We start from the raw sequence: 17654 nt of genomic DNA, 5'->3' as shown, positions 1-17654 counted from the left end.
GACGGAAAGAGTGAGACTACTCGGTGTCCCATAAATACGATACAAAATAAAAAAAACAAGACGTAAAAAGATTACTGATTGCTTTAATACAGAGTGAATTAGTTGCAGGATCAGAATTTTGATACATTTTAAAATGGAGAACAATTTATATGTCCCCAAATTACAATACGTTTACAAATGAGCTCTAATTCTTTCACAATATATGAATGGGTGGACATTTCACAATGATTTTGTGTGTAAAGCAGAATGGTTTGTGCACTTTCCAGTCCTTCAAGATGTATCTTATGGCATCTTAACATGAATAGGCCTACATGGTTCATTGGTAATGAGTGAAACCAAAGCTTCACATTTCTGGTCCAGCAAACATCACACAGGACAAACTAGGAAAATGTAGGTTCATTCATAATGGAAACTGCTCCAGGTAAAAAATACGGCAACACTAATGTGCTCAATATTTCCAGTCTTTGGATGACAGCGTTTTCACAGCTAGAAGGCAAAACTAGCAATGTATGTTATTTCCCTTTCCTGCTACACACAAAATAATGGAGACATTTATTTAACAAGCAATGAGACATTTTGTACAACCCTCCGAACCTTTTAGAAGACAAAGAAATAAGCAAACAAACGTGATGGATGTTACTAAATCCAGTGCCTTTTTCACTTATCTGCAGGTTTTCCTACTAGAATCCTATGGAACTGTAGAAAATACTAATTCAGTCTTCAAATAAGATACACACAGTGACACTCCTCCATAGAAGCTCTGAGAAATGAAACCGTAGTCAACAGTCAGACAAACTTGTTTTGATGAAAATAAGTCTATTTTGTTCCTAGATCTCATCAGCATCAGTAGGTGTAGAAGGGCCTTCCTGTATGAGTGCAAATGTATTTATAGTGTTATTTTCTACTCTCTCTTCAGACCATTGGTGCAGAGATCGCAGCCCATGAGGTCACGGTGGAGGACATGAGGAAAAGGAATGTGGCCAACATGCCTCCGCCTTCCACTGATGGCAAAGCTGCTCGAGGTGGGACGATGCTGGACCAGCTACAGGTAACACTGACCCCTACTGGAGATCATCTGCAATGGCAGGAAGTCATGTCAACCAGCCTCCGTCAATACATCATTTAGACATTAGAAGAAGAAAACTAAAGTGCCAATTCTTTCACAAACAAAACATAGAATCTTGATCAGATGAAGATGAAATCAGACCAGGCCAAGTGTTTGACTCCGAGTTGTTTTTTTCAGACAAAATGTTGATTAAACTGCCAAAAAATTAGTTTGACACAGTACAACGGTGATCACAATATACGTGTAAAGTGTAATCTGATGCTGGCCTCCATATATAGGCTTGGGATACTAAAAAAAGACAAATATGATTGAGAATTCATTTAACAAAATCCGATACCAAATATTTTGTAGTCATACAAAATTATGTCGGCAATGTTTATAGAATTCTACGTGTTTTCTGCTTGTGACACAGATGTGAAACTGAACTCTCCTTTCTCCTTTCCTTCTGCAGAGGAAACTGAGGGAGATCTCCACGAAGTACCAGCTGTTTCAGAAGCCAGCTAACTTTGAGCAGCGCATGTTGGACTGTAAGAAAGTCCTGGATGGAGCCAAGGATGAGCTGCACATTCTGGATATCAGGGACATGGACCCGGAAAAAATTCAGTCCCACCTCGGTGGTTGCATGGTGAGGGCTACAACTTTTTCGATCTCTCTTATACACAAACCTTTTATTTGTGATTGGGTTAGTTTGGGTAGCTACCTATTTATGCAGCCACAAAATGTCCATTTAATCCTAACTCATAGGTTCCTTTTTTATTATAGAAACTTTACAAATTGCTGAGTGAGGTGAAGCTGGAGGTGGAGACGGTGATAAAGACCGGCCGACAGATTGTGCAGAAACAGCAGACGGAGAACCCCAAGGCCATGGACGAACAGCTCACTGCTCTCAAACTGCTCTACAATGACCTGGGGGCGCAGGTAACTCATTCTTATATATATGTATCTCCTTCCATTCAAATATTCAACATCGCTGACACCAAGTTAAGACACCTTTGTTTCCCTTCTCTTTACAGGTAACAGAGGGCAAGCAGGATCTGGAAAAAGCTTTGTCTCTGTCTCAGAAGTTCCAGAAAGAGAGCGCCGCCCTGGAGGAGTGGCTGACCACCAGCGAGGCTCAGCTCCAGCAGAAGAACAGCTGTGGGGACATGCCAGCTGAAATTGATGCTGAGATCGCTTGGGCTAATGTGAGTAAACTGTCCCGACATGTCAGTGAATCTCTTCAGCAGGAGCAAAGAAGTGCTTCTGCTCGTGGCCAGTAGATGGAGCATCGGGACAGGATGATGCTCTAAAGAAATCTCTTTCTTACACTGGAGCATTATGAAAAGAGAAGTGGTACTTTTGAAATGCTTCAGTTAAAAAGTGTTGATTTAAAATTGCATCTACCCATTCAAGTGAAATAGTATAAAGATTAGTATGAATGATTTTTGACTCTCTGAGAACCCAATTATCTGAAAAGGACAGAACGTTTATTATGATGCCACACTCTGCACTTTAGATCCTTTAACACAAAACATTAAGCAATTAAAACTCAATAATTAGGAATTTAAATTAAGTCACAGGTTCACACTAAAATACATAAAAGTGTGTGGAAGATTTCAGCTCTCTTAATGTTTCTTTTTCAATGTTTGTTTTCTTATAGAGTTGAATATATGAATATATTGACCTTTAATCCATGCCATATGTTTGGCAGTCTGTGCTGTACTGTAAATCCTAACAACAACTATCTGTTCCGGCAATAAATAATTGAAACTTGGAGCTCATCACATGTATAATATACTGTATATGAAGTTGTTTGTGTGTGTTCCTCCTGCAGGGCCTGCTGAAGGAGTCTGAGCGTCGTAAGGCGGAGCTGTCCAGCCTGACGGAGACCAGCGCCGGCGTGCAGACGCTCGTGGAGGGCAGCGAGGCTCAGCTGGAGGACAAGCTCTACAGCCTCAATGAAGCCTGGGGTCGCGTCCGCACCTGGACCGAGGACTGGCTCAGTGCTGTGCTGGTGGGTGCAAATATCTCATAAAGTAAGGTTTAATAAATGAAGAGTTGCTGTGTTCTTTATTTTTATAATCTCTGAGTAAGTAAAATCTACCACCTGCCTTTTTTGGATTTATGCTTAAACAAACAAATGCTACTCTTAGGAGAACAAATGCATTCTGTCTGAGACTGAGCCCATTCACATGCAATTTTTATGGTCAATGAGAATCTTTGACTGTATTTATAGTACATATTCAATGTGCTGTGTTTTAGTTTTAAAAAGTTAATTCATTTTTTAAGTATGTTTCACACACCCTAGACGGAGTAAATGGTGTTACAAGGTTATTTCCTCACAACCCAAAAGAAACCATTGCTCATTATGCTGTGTAAGTCAAATGGTTTCAGGAGCAATACAAAGAAATAAACGCAATGGAATAACAAAACAATGACATGCAAATCACCTCTTGAATCAAATATATTTGCCATTTGAAAAAAGTTTCTGAGGAGTTTCTTCTGGTAATTGTGCTCTGCAGCGGGTCATATCAAGGTAATGGAACCCTCGGAGAATCTTTCAAATGGTTTAAGATCAAGTATTGAATGGGGAAAACACAGGAGGAATTTCACAGTCATTCATGTTTTTATTTTGTGTGTGCAGAGTCACCAGAATGAAGTGGACATTTTAGATGAGAACTTGGCTCACATCAGCACCTGGCTGTACCAGACCCAGATCCACCTGGACGAGGCAGAGCGGCTTGCCCCGTCAGAGAGGGAGAAGGTGGTGACGGTAAGGCAGGACGTTTTTACAGCCCTATGAATTAAGGGAGAATGGCCCTATCGTGTGATCACAGCACAACTTGTGAAGTGACCACTCCCTCTTTTCTTTTACATATCATTCTAAGAGGCAAAGGCTTCATTTTTATAGCATAACCAAGTTCTTTGCAATGGGCCACCAACATTGCATCATTCAATGTACATAAGAGATTAAAAGAAAAAAAAAGAAAAATAATTGCAAGTAAATAGTGCAAGTGACAGAATTGTGCAAAATCGTAACAGAATAAGATAAAAAAAGTTCAAAAGAAAATAAAACGATAAAAATGCAATTGTAGAGGAGCTCGAGACACAGCAGCCATCTACGGCTCCATTATCATAACAAAGTGAGTAGTTTACATGTCTGAATATATGTAGGAATTGGCAGAGCTTATACCTTGACAAGCAGTCATAGTAGTTTATAATTGCTTTATGGAAATCAGTTCTTCTGGCAAGAAATTTCATTCTATGAGAATCCCTCAGGAAATTCTGTTACCTTGTGTTATTTTAATGTATTTCTACATTAAAGGAATAGCATAATAATGATCAATCACTGTTGTACCGCAGCAGATATTATGCTTGGTTAGGAAAGGGATTTATCAAGCCCACATATTTGGACATTTTTATCGTGTAGTTCTTAATAATAATTGCCTAACGTCACCAGGATTTAATAAAAAAGAGACTGAGATACGTACAGGGCGAGAGATATGTTAGTGTATGGGAAACAACATACAGAGAAAATGAGGAATGAAGTAAAGCTGAGCCTTTTATGGTCGTTTAAAATAATTTATCTTACAGTTAGATTACATTCTTAACCCTTCCCTTCCTCTCGCCATGACAACTGAAGGTCTCCACTAAATATCAGCTGTACCGGGCACTGCTAACCTTCATCACTTCATGCTTTGCTCAGCTCTTTGCTCTGAACCAAGGCTAGGCTGCCACCCGGTCCAAGAGAGAATGACTGATAGCACAAACTGGTTTAAATAGATGACCAACTTCTCTGTCCTCTGTCCTCAGAGCATGCTGGAGGAGCTAGAGGACGTCGGTCTGCGAGTGGACAACGTGAGGGACCAGGCCATTATCCTGATGACCAGCAGGGGGCCCGCCTGCAGAGAGGTGGTGGAGCCCAAACTGGCGGAGCTCAACTGCAACTTCGACAAAGTCTCCCAACACATCAGAACGGCTAAGGTACAGTTTCACATACTTTATGTTAACTAGGGCTATTCACTTTTGGTCAAGATTGAGATCACTATTGTTTAACATTAATAGTCATTGACTTTGGAAACAGCATGCATTTATGAAACTTTTTTTAAAGTCTTCTTGACTCTAGATATTCTTAATTTGAATATTATAGAACTTAATTTTTTTTAACGTAAATATACATTTTTTAAATTATTTACATTATTAATTAGATTACAATCTAGGATCAACTTTTTGCACCGCAACATCCTACTGAAAACTCCTTAACATATTTAAGATTTTGGTAATATTTGTAACATATTCCAGTCAACAACTCCACAAAAAAAGAGAACATAATTGCAAGAGGAATATATGGCACAAATATGGTTTTATCTATTTTTATCCTTTTCTTCAATAACACACCTACAAATGCAAAATTCAGTACTGAATGTAATTCTGCTTCACCTACCATGTGGTATAGTGTTTACAGCCACTTTGTCTGTCTCATAAGTAACATGTAATGTCTGTTTCTCTCTTTTTGCATTCAGATGATCAACAGTCTGGAGTCAGTAAGTGTTGACTTCAACCAGCACAAACCTCAGCAGGTACCAAAATTCCATCCATACCTAATACCTAGCTAACAAGCCTTTTTAAGATAAAATAATGCAATACTCTTCATGAAGCCAGCATACATATACACATATACCAGCATACATATACACATATACATACATACAGCACACATATTACATTACATTGCATTTAGCTGACGCTTTTATCCAAAGCGACTTACAATAAGTACATTCGACCAGGAAGACACAACCTTGAAGAAAACAGAATCATATAAGTACATCAGGTTTCATAGAGCCAAACATTTCAAGTGCTACTCAACTGGCTATAGATAAGCCAGTCCTTTATTAGTATATAAGTGCTTTGTTAATAATTCTATCGCTCGAAGTGGAGTCGAAAGAGATGAGTTTTATTTATTATTACTGCATCTGAACACTCTCATTTAGCATGTAGCCATAATCAGAAATTGTACTTGTTCTTGACCAGGGGTGTGTTTCTGCTCTTCCTCATCAGGTCATCCTCAGCCAGGAGATCCGAGCAGAGAGTCAGACCCGTCCTGCTGAGGTTCTGCTCTCCAGTGAGCTGAAGGACCTTAAGGCAGAGCTGCACGACACCCTGAAGGCTCTGCAGCAGCAGCAGGACCCAACAAACATCCTGGATGATGACAAGGTAAACAAAGTCACCTTTCCATTTAGTTTTAAATGACCCTCTCAACGCAGCAATACTCACAATGGTGATGATTGATAATGATGGTAATATTGTGACACATAGACAAGGCATGAGCAGCCTAGTAGTAATTGCTTTGTTCAAATTGAGCCCCAAGTAAAGTATTGTGGATAGGGAAATAGGCACGTCCATTAAACTTTTCCATCTTTTGCAATGTTTCCCAGAAATTTGAAAACATGCACACAAAATGGCCCCAGGTTGCCTATTATTCTCTTGCTGAAGTTTTATGAGATTTTCTATGAGGAATAGGCCGGGCTACAGTCTATATAAAGCTGCCGCCTGATAAGACCAGCTTTGATTTGGCTTTTCAAGGCCTAACAATTCTGGAATTCAATCTGTGTTATCAAGGTTTGTGACGTTAAACACACTGCCTACACAGACCTGACCAGTCCAAAGCAAGGTCAGCGTGCCAGTTGGGAAGCTCTTGTGTGTTTTAAACACATTTCCCTGAGAAACATTTCCACTCTGTTCAACAAAGAAGCAACATAGAGAGTATGTGAGTTCCTGCTGTGTAAGTTGTTATTTATTTTGCTAACTGAATCAATAGATTTAAGATTGATTAGACTTCTGTAGTTAAAAAACTCCTAGAACGTTGGATGTGACTCGGAGCCTCTTGAACTCTTCATTTGATGTCTCTCTGCAACAGATGGACGAGAAGAAAGCCGGCGTGGAAGACTTGCTGAGAAGAGGAGAGGAACTGCTGCAGCAAACCTCAGACAGCGGTCACAGGGAGGAGTTGAGACTTCTGCTGCTCCGGCTGCAGAGCCAGTATTCTGCTCACAGGGTGAGATGCATTTAAAAATATGTTGTGTCTTAATCCGGATTTATATGGGAAATGTTTTTGTAATCTAAGGGGACGTAGCTCTCTGGGATATTTTGTGTGCACTGTTGCAGTTAGGTCAATATGTGTGTGTGTTTTGATTTAGGAGTCAAGGGTGCTACAAATCCGGCAGTTCGAAGTCTCTGTGGAGTCGACGTCTACCCACATCTTCACAGAGCAGATAAGCGAGTTTTCAGTCGAGGTGAGGGATTCAAACAGGCACAAGCACATGGTCTGCACACACAGACACTAACTAGGATGTTGCTTTAATCCCAGACTGGGGTCTTTCACTTTGAGTGCTTGATTTCATGTACTGTAGTGTTAGTTTTTAGCATAGAATGGCATGCAGGATTAAGTGTTAATACAGTTTTTCTCTTTCTCTTCCTTCTGCCCTGTGTTTGTTTCCTGCTCATCTGTGCTGTAGGAGATGTCTTCAGTGGAGCGTAGCAGCGCTTTCTCTCTAAGTCCCTCCGACTACCTGTTGGACATCAACAAAGTTCTCCTCGCCATGGCCGACAACGAGTTGCTTCTGAACTCCTCTGAGCTCAGCGGGGGGCTCTACGAAGACTTTTCCAGCCAAGAGGACACACTGAGGGTGGGTTGTCAAATAATAGTAATTGTAAAAGTAAAAAAAAACAACACTAGTAACTTTTGTGTTGCAGTTTTCATAAAGTTAAAAAGAAGGGAAAGGGACATTTCTTGAATCAATCATTTTGCCATGTGTGAATTTGTATCCGCTCTTCATTTCTCATCATGTTTTCTCTTTGTGTTCATATTGTATTTTGTCTTTTAATAGAATATCAAGGAGAGTCTGGAGTGTGTTGGTGAGCAGGTCACAGGGATCCATGAGCGGCAGCCTGATGCCATCCGGGATGCTTCGCCCGCTGAGGTCGCTCAGATCGGAGACGCCCTCACACAGCTCAACGCTGAGTGGGACCGCCTCAACCGCATGTACAACCACCGCAATGGGTGCGTGCAGCAACTTCACACAGACAGATCACACCTTACTTACACTCATTGTCTTGAAGTCAGGTGTACAATCAAACCTCATTATACTTTTCTCGAAATATGTTGCAGCACAGGAACAGGTTCTGATTTTAGATGTAAACTTGTGTGAATCTGTGTCAGGAAATGTGTTGGAAGCTGCAGGGACTATAAATGCCAGCTGTCCGCTATCCAGGAGACAGCAGGAACAGATAAAGAGAGAGACAAAGGCTCACACACACACACACACACACACACACACACACACTGACCTTGATTACTATCAAAACCATTCCCTTGGCATAAACAATGTCATGTCTATTCACATTTCAATTAACTCATTCACTGACTGATCCACACACAGGGTGACCTTCACTAACATCAACACAATTCCTTGGGCGTAAACAGTCTTCATTTGCTGAGTACAGTATGTGCACATGCTAGTATAAACTAGTAAGCTCATTTTGAAGATTGCACACAAATGCTGAAGCAGTCCATCTGTAATCACAATAACCTCTGGGCATCATTAAAAATAAAAGAATGGATTATATTTGTTAAAATTGCTCATCCAAAACTAATTTCCTCAACATGTCGCTCTCATCAGATTTGTTGTGCTCCAAGCGCTGCTGTAAGAGGAAATAGACCTCATGCAGACCATCAGATAAAAATCCGTTTTTTTATTAGGCATTTAAAGTAATCAGCCTCTCTGTCTATGCTGATTTATTCAATTGCATCTCTGTGAACTTTCCCGAGGTTGTCAGTGCTTCCTGATTGCTATGACATTTTCTAGTGTTTAATAGAGGTCAACTGTGCCTTTTTTTCTCTTATCATACAGCTGTAGAATTTCCCAGTAGGTAAACTCGCTTGTATCGTCAGAGACAATCATTTATTTTTCCCGATCTAATTCTATAGTAAGCCTAATCATCCATAAACAAGAGAAAATAAAAACATTGTATGAGTCATTGTGGGGCAAATAAAGCCAGAATCCACTCATCATTGAAATGTAGAACCCAGCAAAAAAAAAAGAATTGCTTTAAAAGATTAAGTTGAGTTATTAGTTTCTGTTTGAGGGAAATTAATCTCCTCCTTAAAATGAACTTTCACACTATGTCTGTTTGATGTTTAATTAGACAAAATAAATAACACCCACTGCACACATTTCACAAATCAACAAATGTTTGCTAAATGTGAAGCATGTTTGTGTTTGATATTTCATACTGCTTGTTTCTCATTTTAAATGTTTCTATTCATGATATATGGATCAGGTGAAGGTGAAAAACACCTTTTTAATTTTGGAGGTTATTATCGTTAACAAAGACTCGGTTTGTGTTCCTTTGTTCGGCTGCAGGAGATTTGACCGCGCTGTGGAGGAGTGGAGGCAGTTCCACTGTGACCTGAACGACCTGAGCCAATGGCTGACGGACACAGAGACTCTGCTGTCGGAGAGCGTGGGCCCCGATGGACAGCTGGACCTGAACTCTGCACGACAACACCAACAGGTGAATATGTGGCCTGTCATACTGTGTTCTACTGGAATTTGCATGTATACTGGTGTATTTCACATGATTTGTACACATGCTTTTGGTCCCACTGCTACACAGACATCTGTAAGTGTCTCAAAGTGAAACATATATTGCTTCTATTTTTTTCACACCATTTTTTACATTCAAACTTTTTGTCCCATATCATAATTACTCTACAAACCCGGTGTTTACGCACTCCTTGAAGTTTTGGCCACAGTCCAGACAAGCCTCTTCACTTAGTAATTCTATCAATGCTCCTATGGCAAGAAACAATAAGTTTAAATCCATTATGATAGATTGATCCTTCAATACCTAGACCAAGAATGGATTAGTCACATTAAAATACTCAACTATTATCTCACTTTCCATCATTACCGCCCGGCTCTCTCCTTAAATCTGTTTTGGAGCTCAGTTCCCGGCCCAAAGAGATAATTAGCGCTAAATCTATACTGTAGTCACCTCTTACAGTCTGAATGAGATACAGAACTTTCTGAGGACATATGCGTCTGCGTTTGTTAAGATACACTTTTGTTTAATTTAAATCAATACCATTGGAGATTCTACATACACTGCATTGGTCTAAAAATAAATGTTGGTTGCTGTGTAACACCAGCTACTGCCTCACTTTAGTTTGTTCCAAAAATATCATATTGTTGGTAATAAATGCTTGAAAATATTCATGATATTCCCACTTTGTCATTATAAACACAAATTAGTCAAATATAGACTCAAAGTATCCCATATGTTTACAAACTCAAAGCAAGATCATCACCTCCCCTGGGAGCAGGGGTAATATGTTTGAAATATAAGCAGCTAGGTGTTTGGAAATGTTAGACCAGAGATAATTGCATTTTTATTCCCGAAGGGGAATAATGGGTACTATACTGTACCTGATGATAAACAAGCAGACTGCACACCTACCTGCTTGTTATGCAGAGTAACACATGGAAAGAATGGTTGTTATGATGAGAAGGTGCCTCTAATTTGTCTTCGTTTGATTTATAAAGTGCTAATTTAATTTCGGAAGGAATGAGACTCTTTGAAGCTGCTGCATTATAGCTGACAGCACCAGCGCCATTAACACCTTTATCAGTGTGATTTGCAAAGCTCCAGCTACTCTCCATCTCCCCAGGGCTTTTTCATGTTTTCATAGCCGCTGAGATTAATGTGAAGGATCAAGAGGATGGGAATTGAGAGATCAATTAGCTGACTCACCCTTTAGCAGACTTCACAATCCCTCACCCATGCTTTACGGGCCTTCCTTGGCAAGTTAAATCTCTCTTAGTGGGAGAAGAAGAGATAAAGCAGCTTTAATCTTGATCTGCCACAAATCATGCTTCTGTGTCAATCACAGATCTGCTTGGGGAGATGGACTTGAGCAGGGGATTTGTCCCTGAGTGTATCAGCTAATGCTATTTGATTGATCTGCGATTCCACCTTTTTGTGCTTGATTTGATTCCGTTTCCCGTATTATAGGAGCTGGAGGAAGGTCTCGTCAGCCACCAGCCTGTCCTGGCTGAACTGACCCACTCTGGGGAGGAGATAACCGGGCAGCTGTCGTCCCCTGACGGAACCCTGCTTGAGGAGAAGCTGGGCAATCTCGGTCAGCGCTGGAGAACGGTCAACCGCCATGTCCTTGAGAGACAGCGCAGGTACTGTATCCTCGGAAAAACACAGGATGTTACATCACTGATTGAAAAGATTAAGGGGATGTGGATACATATGATAAATATCAGTGCTGTGTTTAGCTTGTATAACATTTAGTTTTGCAGTATAATGTAGCACAGAGGTTAGCACCCCCTCTCAATCACTGACAGTCTTAGCTTCCTTATCAGTGTTTGGCAGATTAACAATATCAGTGAGGCTAATCAGTCCATAACAGTAATTTAAATGTACATTTCTGAAATAGGCCTGCAACCTGCGGGAAATGGAGATCCTAATCTGAGTACATAATGTGTGTGTGTGTGTGTGTAGGCTGGCTGGAGGAGACCAGGCCCTTTCAGACCTGCTGAGGAGACGCAAGGAGCTGGCTGTATGGTTGGAGCAGGCAGAAAACGCTGTCAGCTCTTTACCCATCACCGCTACTGACAACAACCTCAGAGAACTCAAGGTACAGGAAGAGCCAAAACATGCTCATACTAGCAGGATTCATCGGAGCATAGAGATTTATATTTCTGATGCAGAGCTGGTAGTTTCAGCTCTGACTGTGTTTAACTTTGTTCTTTCTCCCTGTTCACTTCACTGTTCTCACGACTTGCTCTCTGTAACTCAATCACAAGCACAACCTGTCAAACCCAGTAAACATACACAGAGAGAACCTAACTCTCACATCTTGTGTTTTCTAAACAATGCAGCATTGTTGAAGAGACTACAGTCCCTCAGTTGTTTCTGTATTCATTCCTTCCTGAACCTCAGTAGCCTGACTTTCCCTCTGTGGAGACACATTGCCCAAAGTACAAAGAATGATGTTACTGTATGTTACTATATATTGAACAACTCTACACACTATTGTTGAGTTTCAGTGTTACTTCTTAATATCACTTTGCTGAGGTTACTCTTACTTGTCAATATGTCAACAAAGCAGTCCATCTTTGTGGAATAAACAGTCAGTGTTTTTCCCCTTGCAGGCCATAGCAGAGGAGATGGATGCACAGAATGAACGTCTCGGATGGGTAAACAAGCACGCCCCTCAGATCCTGGCCAGTCCCAGCGTGAGCCTTCAGAGCAGGGACCAGCATGTCAGCAAACTGAGAGCCATTAACCTCAACTGGAGCAGGGTGCAAACCTTTTATTGTTTCATTATTCTGACTAGTATTCCAATGTTTTGTCTTCTGTGAAAGGTGAAAAACACTGTAGTGTAGTTATATTTACTGTTCAACCTGTCAGGGTTTATTTTGCAATGGGGACCCAATAGTTTCATATAATCTTGCTAAAGCGCTTCTCACCAAACAAATAATTAAAAATACCATAATTGTTTTTAAATGTTTTCTGCTATTGCAAAAAAGGAAAAATCAACAATAAAAGACTATACATAATTAACCAATCAGAATCAATTATTCAAGAAAGTCGTGTAATAAAACATCGTAAGTCCTGTCTTGCCTATTTTCTTATGCTTTTTTCTGGAGTCTTTCACTAATTTTTCCAATTGTCTTTTCTTTCCTCTGCAGGTGACCCATGAGTTGTTGGACAAAGTGGGGGAGGTGGAGAACAATCTGCAAAGCCATGCTCAGTTCCAGGACCGGATGAACCGACTCACTGACTGGGTCGTCGTGACACATCAAACAATCATGACCAGAGGCCTGAGCTCCAGCCAAGCACAGGTATTTCGTCTAAATAATATATTACAAAAAGCACATATAACCTTACTTTAAATCTATTTTATCACAGACATAAAAGTTGTCCCTAAAACAAGTTCTTACCTGCTGTAGGCTCTGGAGGTCTCCATGAGGGACAGGAAGAAGGATCTGGAGGACCTGTTGGCTCATTCTATAGAGCTGCAGCGACGACAGCAGCTGTCACCACGCGAAAAGGTACCAGTTTCCATAGCAATATGATTTAATAAGGACATACAGCCAATTTTAACATATAATTATACCATATTGCTTGTTAAAGGGCCACATGTACTTTTGCTGTTTTTTCATTAATCATTCATTCCTGTCTATGTAATTAAACGTAAAGATGAAGGTGGAGGAGCTGGCAGGTGATTGGAAAGCGTTGGATGGCCGACTGAGGGAAACTCTCCAGACGCCTGTCTCTCCGTGGACGCAGCACCATGTTGTCCAACACCAGCAGCTTGGTAAAATATCTAGAAATGGACTCGTTTAAATAAATGATTGTCATTTCTCAACATTTGAAATACATCAATGGAATAGAGATGGGGAAACGGTCCAAATGAATTATTAATCCTTTAATGAGACCGAGTACATTAGATATTGGATCATTACTCGGAGATGACAAACTTATACATATTGTATTAGAGGTAATAAGTGCTCAGGTGGCAGATTTGAAATTCCTCATTGTTTGCATTAAACTGGTGCATTAAAATGTATGATGAAACTACAAATAAGTGACAAGCAAAAAAGGGGCTGCTGGTGTAACACTGAAGCAAACATCAAGGCTTCATTCATCATGATTTAGTGTGATGTCACTATCCTCTGAGAGCTATTTGACAGCGCCTTCTCCCTCGCTCCGACGTCTTAAATGTTCATTGCATCATTTCCTTTTTAAGAGACCCTATATGTCAACATTACTCGCCTCTTTTTGCTCCTGCTCCAGTGTCTTCGGTCCCCTCAGCTGTGCAGATGGCCAGCCTGGTGAGCGAGGACCCCCACCACCAAACCCCGCACACACTAGACAGTGTGGCGCCCACCGACCTCAACGAGACAGCCACCGAACTTGCAGACTGGCTTCTCCTCATCACACAGATGCTCAAGTCTAATATTGTCACTGTGGGGGACACAGATGAGATCAGGACAACTATGGGACGTCTTATGGTGAGAAAAAGGGAGCAGAGAAGATTAAATGATATCTTTTTGTATTTTTTAACAGAAAAGTACATGTTATACAAGAGCCAAATATAATCCTGTGAGTTATACACTTTGTCTGACAGTGTGTGCGGTTTTGTGTCTCGTTCTTGGCAGGTAACAAAGAGTGACCTGGAACAGCGTCACCCCCAGCTAGAGGACATTTTCACTTTGGCACAGAACATCAAAAACAAGACCTCTAATCTAGACGTCCGCACTTCCATCACTGAGAAATGTATGTATAAAGCAGGATGATCACAGTACAAAGCCATTGAACAGATACAAAAAAAAAAAACATTAGCTGTTCCAATGACAAAATAAACAATGTAATTTAAAAAATATACTGTATATTCTTAGTACTGTTTACAATGTGTGCTTGTTTTTATGTCCAATTGGTTAAGTTTTATCCAATAACAATTTACTCTAATCACTTCATAATTTGTTGTTTAAAAGGTACCGCCATTAATTTCCTGTGTTTGTGTCTCAAGTGGAGAGGGTACGCAGCCAATGGGACAGCACTCAGCACGGTGTCGAGGCACGGCTCCAGCAGCTGGACAACATGATTGGCCACAGCAACCAGTGGGAGGAGCAGAGGAAGGAGGTGAATGCTCTGGTTGGACACAATGAAGGACGTTTCCACAACCTTCTCCAGCAGTCGGGCGATCCCCTGACCAAACAGCTTGCTGACAACAAGGTTAGGAGAGAAAGTCACTGCTAGCCTTTCCCTTCATGTCCTCTGTGTGTCTGTTCGTCCTCTGGTCATTTATTATGTTCTGTATCATTGTCATAGAGTATATTAGAAAATATATACTCCGTCCTTACTCACTTCACTAATTGAGAGAAAATCGTATTCAAAACCAAACTTTGTAAAGTGTTAGAAGTCCTTTACCCAGCTGTATAAGCTTGTGCAAGGTGGCAATGATAAACTACCTCTCCGCAGTTTCACTTTGAACCTTAATAAGATCTGCACACCCACATCATCCATCATCTAAATTTGAGATGATGACTTGTACGAGAGTTCCTTGAAACACAATCTGCCCCATGAGTGTGTCCAGCTCATTACAGGAACCAAACACTAGAGGGCAACTGAGTTTAACAGAACCCAGCAAGGCACAGCAGACACACACCTTTCTGTTCATGGTCTGTGTGATCTTGTAATGATGAGTAATAATCCTTGTGAAATAGTGAAGTGCACCTTATTGTTAAAGGAATATGAGCCTGGTGACTTATCTGCTAATGCTTAATTTAAAATAATAATAGGGCCTCATGAATAACAATTGGGTCTTATGTTACCTACTTGATTAAGTAGAGGTTAAAATAACAAAGTCATATTGCTGAGCAGGAGAATAACAAATGTCTTTGTTTTATTATTACCTGAAGTTAATTTAAAATGTTGGATAGGTCATTAATATTCTTGCAGAGTAACATGTCTAACTTAAGCTGATACCAGGCCAACACACTATGTTTAAATCAGAGAATGTAAATGAATAATTTAAGAAAGTAATGCGAACAGTGCCCTTGACAGTGACACATAATGGTTGAGTCACATTTGCCACATTTTCAGTGTTGTAATTACCCTAATGCCACCGTGTTGACTGTTTCTCAGGCATTCTTCCAAGACCTGGGCCGAGGCCAACCTACAGTTGTGGCGTTCAATGAACTGTCCAATCATCTTTTGCGGGAATATTCTACCGACGACACCAGGAGGATCAAGGAAGTTTCAGATAAGCACAACGCAGTCTGGAACAGCATCAACAACAGGTGCACACATACTCACCTGTCTACCTTTACGCTTGCATTGTTTCACCTGAGTGGCTGATATCGTCGCTAGTATTCAATCATATATTCAGTAAGTGCTTTTTATAATTGATTGGCAGAGCGAGTGACCGCCACGCCCATCTGGACAGTCAACTGAAGGGCCTGCAGGTGTCCCTCAGGGAGCTCGAGACCTTCCTCAAATGGCTCCCGGAGGCAGAGACCACAGTTAACGTTCTGGCCGACGCCTCCCAGAGAGAAGACCTGTCGCAGGACTCCGCCCATACGAAGGAGCTGAGGCGACAACTGGAGGTAGGGGCTGCAAATGAAAAGAGAATCGGTGTATGTGTGAGGAATCCATGCAAAGGCACTAGCCTATTATCTCGGTTTCATCCCTCATTAATTTATCCTTACCGATAGCACTGAGGTGGGTGTGTGTGTGAAGGTCTATCCATGTGTAAGCGGCCGGTTTAAGGTTTTCGAATGAGGGCATACAGAGGGCGTGTGAGTGCTTGTATGCATTGAGTGCTGCTCATTGATCCACTTGTCCTATGCTGCTTAGGAATTCACTGTGTGTGTGTGTGTTACCTCGCCCTGGCTTGTCATTTACTCAGACCTTCCCTCAGCGATCTGTTGACACACATCATCTTATGCTTTATGTAACGTTTTAATCCCAAAAACGCTTCACCCCCACCTTTCGACAGATAAATCTGGCAGTTATAATCTTTTTATTTTCTTCATCCTAGTGAAGTTGAACTGTCTTTTTTAAAATGCAGACCCTGTCAGTCTTGTGTTATCTCTCTTGGATTGTACACCGAGGGGCTGTCATTTGCACAATCTTCTTTTTGTTCAACATTGTGAAAGGTTTGGTATTCCTGTGTGAGTCCAAGCTTCCTGTTGCTCTTCAGATTAATCCTTGTCCCTGAGAACCCGCTGCAATGCATCTTTTAGAAAGCTTGAATCCAGTAATACAATTCTTGGTTTTGTCGTCTTAAAGAGATCATCCACTTCATGTGTGTGAACTTTCTCCTCAAACACACCCTGCTCGACTAGTTTTGTACACAAGAGTTCTTTTAACTAATCTGCTTTTGTGCAGCCATCTAGTCTCACAATAGAAGGTTCCGTAGTGAACAACTCTAATTGACTTTCCATTGTAAATTTCAAAACAGAAAAACTGTCAACCAGAGATCCAGAATGTACAAGAAGAAAAAATAGATAGCAATGCTTACCCGACTCGACGAAAAGAACGGAAGGATCCCGGACGAGTCCCCAATTATGTTACGCCCAGGCCTTGGGGAACCTAGGCGCAGCACAAAGTTGCACTCTCCCCACTCCCAAGAAACGGTCACTGACACAGGTAAATGCGTTAGGTAATTTTAATTACCTGTTATTTTTATTTAAAAGAGGCGAGATAAACCCACAAAAACAAATAAACCTTTGCATATATATATATATCTTGCCTAACAAAAGAAGTAAAATAAAATACAGGATTCTTACCTAACCAAAAACAGGAGAAAACGGGATTTAAACAAAAGAAAACTTGCACTCCTAGGCAAATCAAAGCGTGTCTTCAAGACAGATTACATTAGCTTAGCGTTACAAAGAACGTACAATAGGGACCGGTAACTTTTAGCCACACAGTAAAACAGATCAGATCAGATCTACTACAACAGACACAGAGTTGGGAGTAGGAGAGGTCGATGAGAGAGAGCGGCCGAGGAACTGCACGGCTT

The 17654-nt window shown here is 40.9% G+C and overlaps 1 protein-coding gene across 1 annotated transcript in view; it reads left to right on the top strand.

Annotated features, from left to right (window-relative positions):
- The window catches only part of utrn (utrophin), a 200338-nt gene that overhangs the window by 48172 nt on the left and 134512 nt on the right, over positions 1-17654 (top strand). Inside the window, 25 exon segments of the mRNA XM_034202775.1 lie at positions 917-1048; positions 1518-1691; positions 1829-1984; positions 2080-2250; positions 2880-3059; positions 3690-3818; positions 4859-5029; positions 5569-5625; positions 6104-6259; positions 6963-7100; positions 7243-7338; positions 7561-7731; positions 7933-8105; positions 9469-9619; positions 11120-11295; positions 11618-11753; positions 12271-12420; positions 12811-12963; positions 13072-13173; positions 13322-13439; positions 13919-14136; positions 14284-14401; positions 14655-14860; positions 15773-15927; positions 16044-16233. Of these exon segments, the coding sequence (XP_034058666.1) occupies positions 917-1048; positions 1518-1691; positions 1829-1984; positions 2080-2250; positions 2880-3059; positions 3690-3818; positions 4859-5029; positions 5569-5625; positions 6104-6259; positions 6963-7100; positions 7243-7338; positions 7561-7731; positions 7933-8105; positions 9469-9619; positions 11120-11295; positions 11618-11753; positions 12271-12420; positions 12811-12963; positions 13072-13173; positions 13322-13439; positions 13919-14136; positions 14284-14401; positions 14655-14860; positions 15773-15927; positions 16044-16233 (3777 nt within the window).

This window comes from Gymnodraco acuticeps, unplaced genomic scaffold, assembly GCF_902827175.1.
Source record: "Gymnodraco acuticeps unplaced genomic scaffold, fGymAcu1.1, whole genome shotgun sequence".
Taxonomy (NCBI): Eukaryota; Metazoa; Chordata; class Actinopteri; order Perciformes; family Bathydraconidae; genus Gymnodraco; species Gymnodraco acuticeps.
This window is presented reverse-complemented; position numbering and strand designations above follow the sequence as displayed.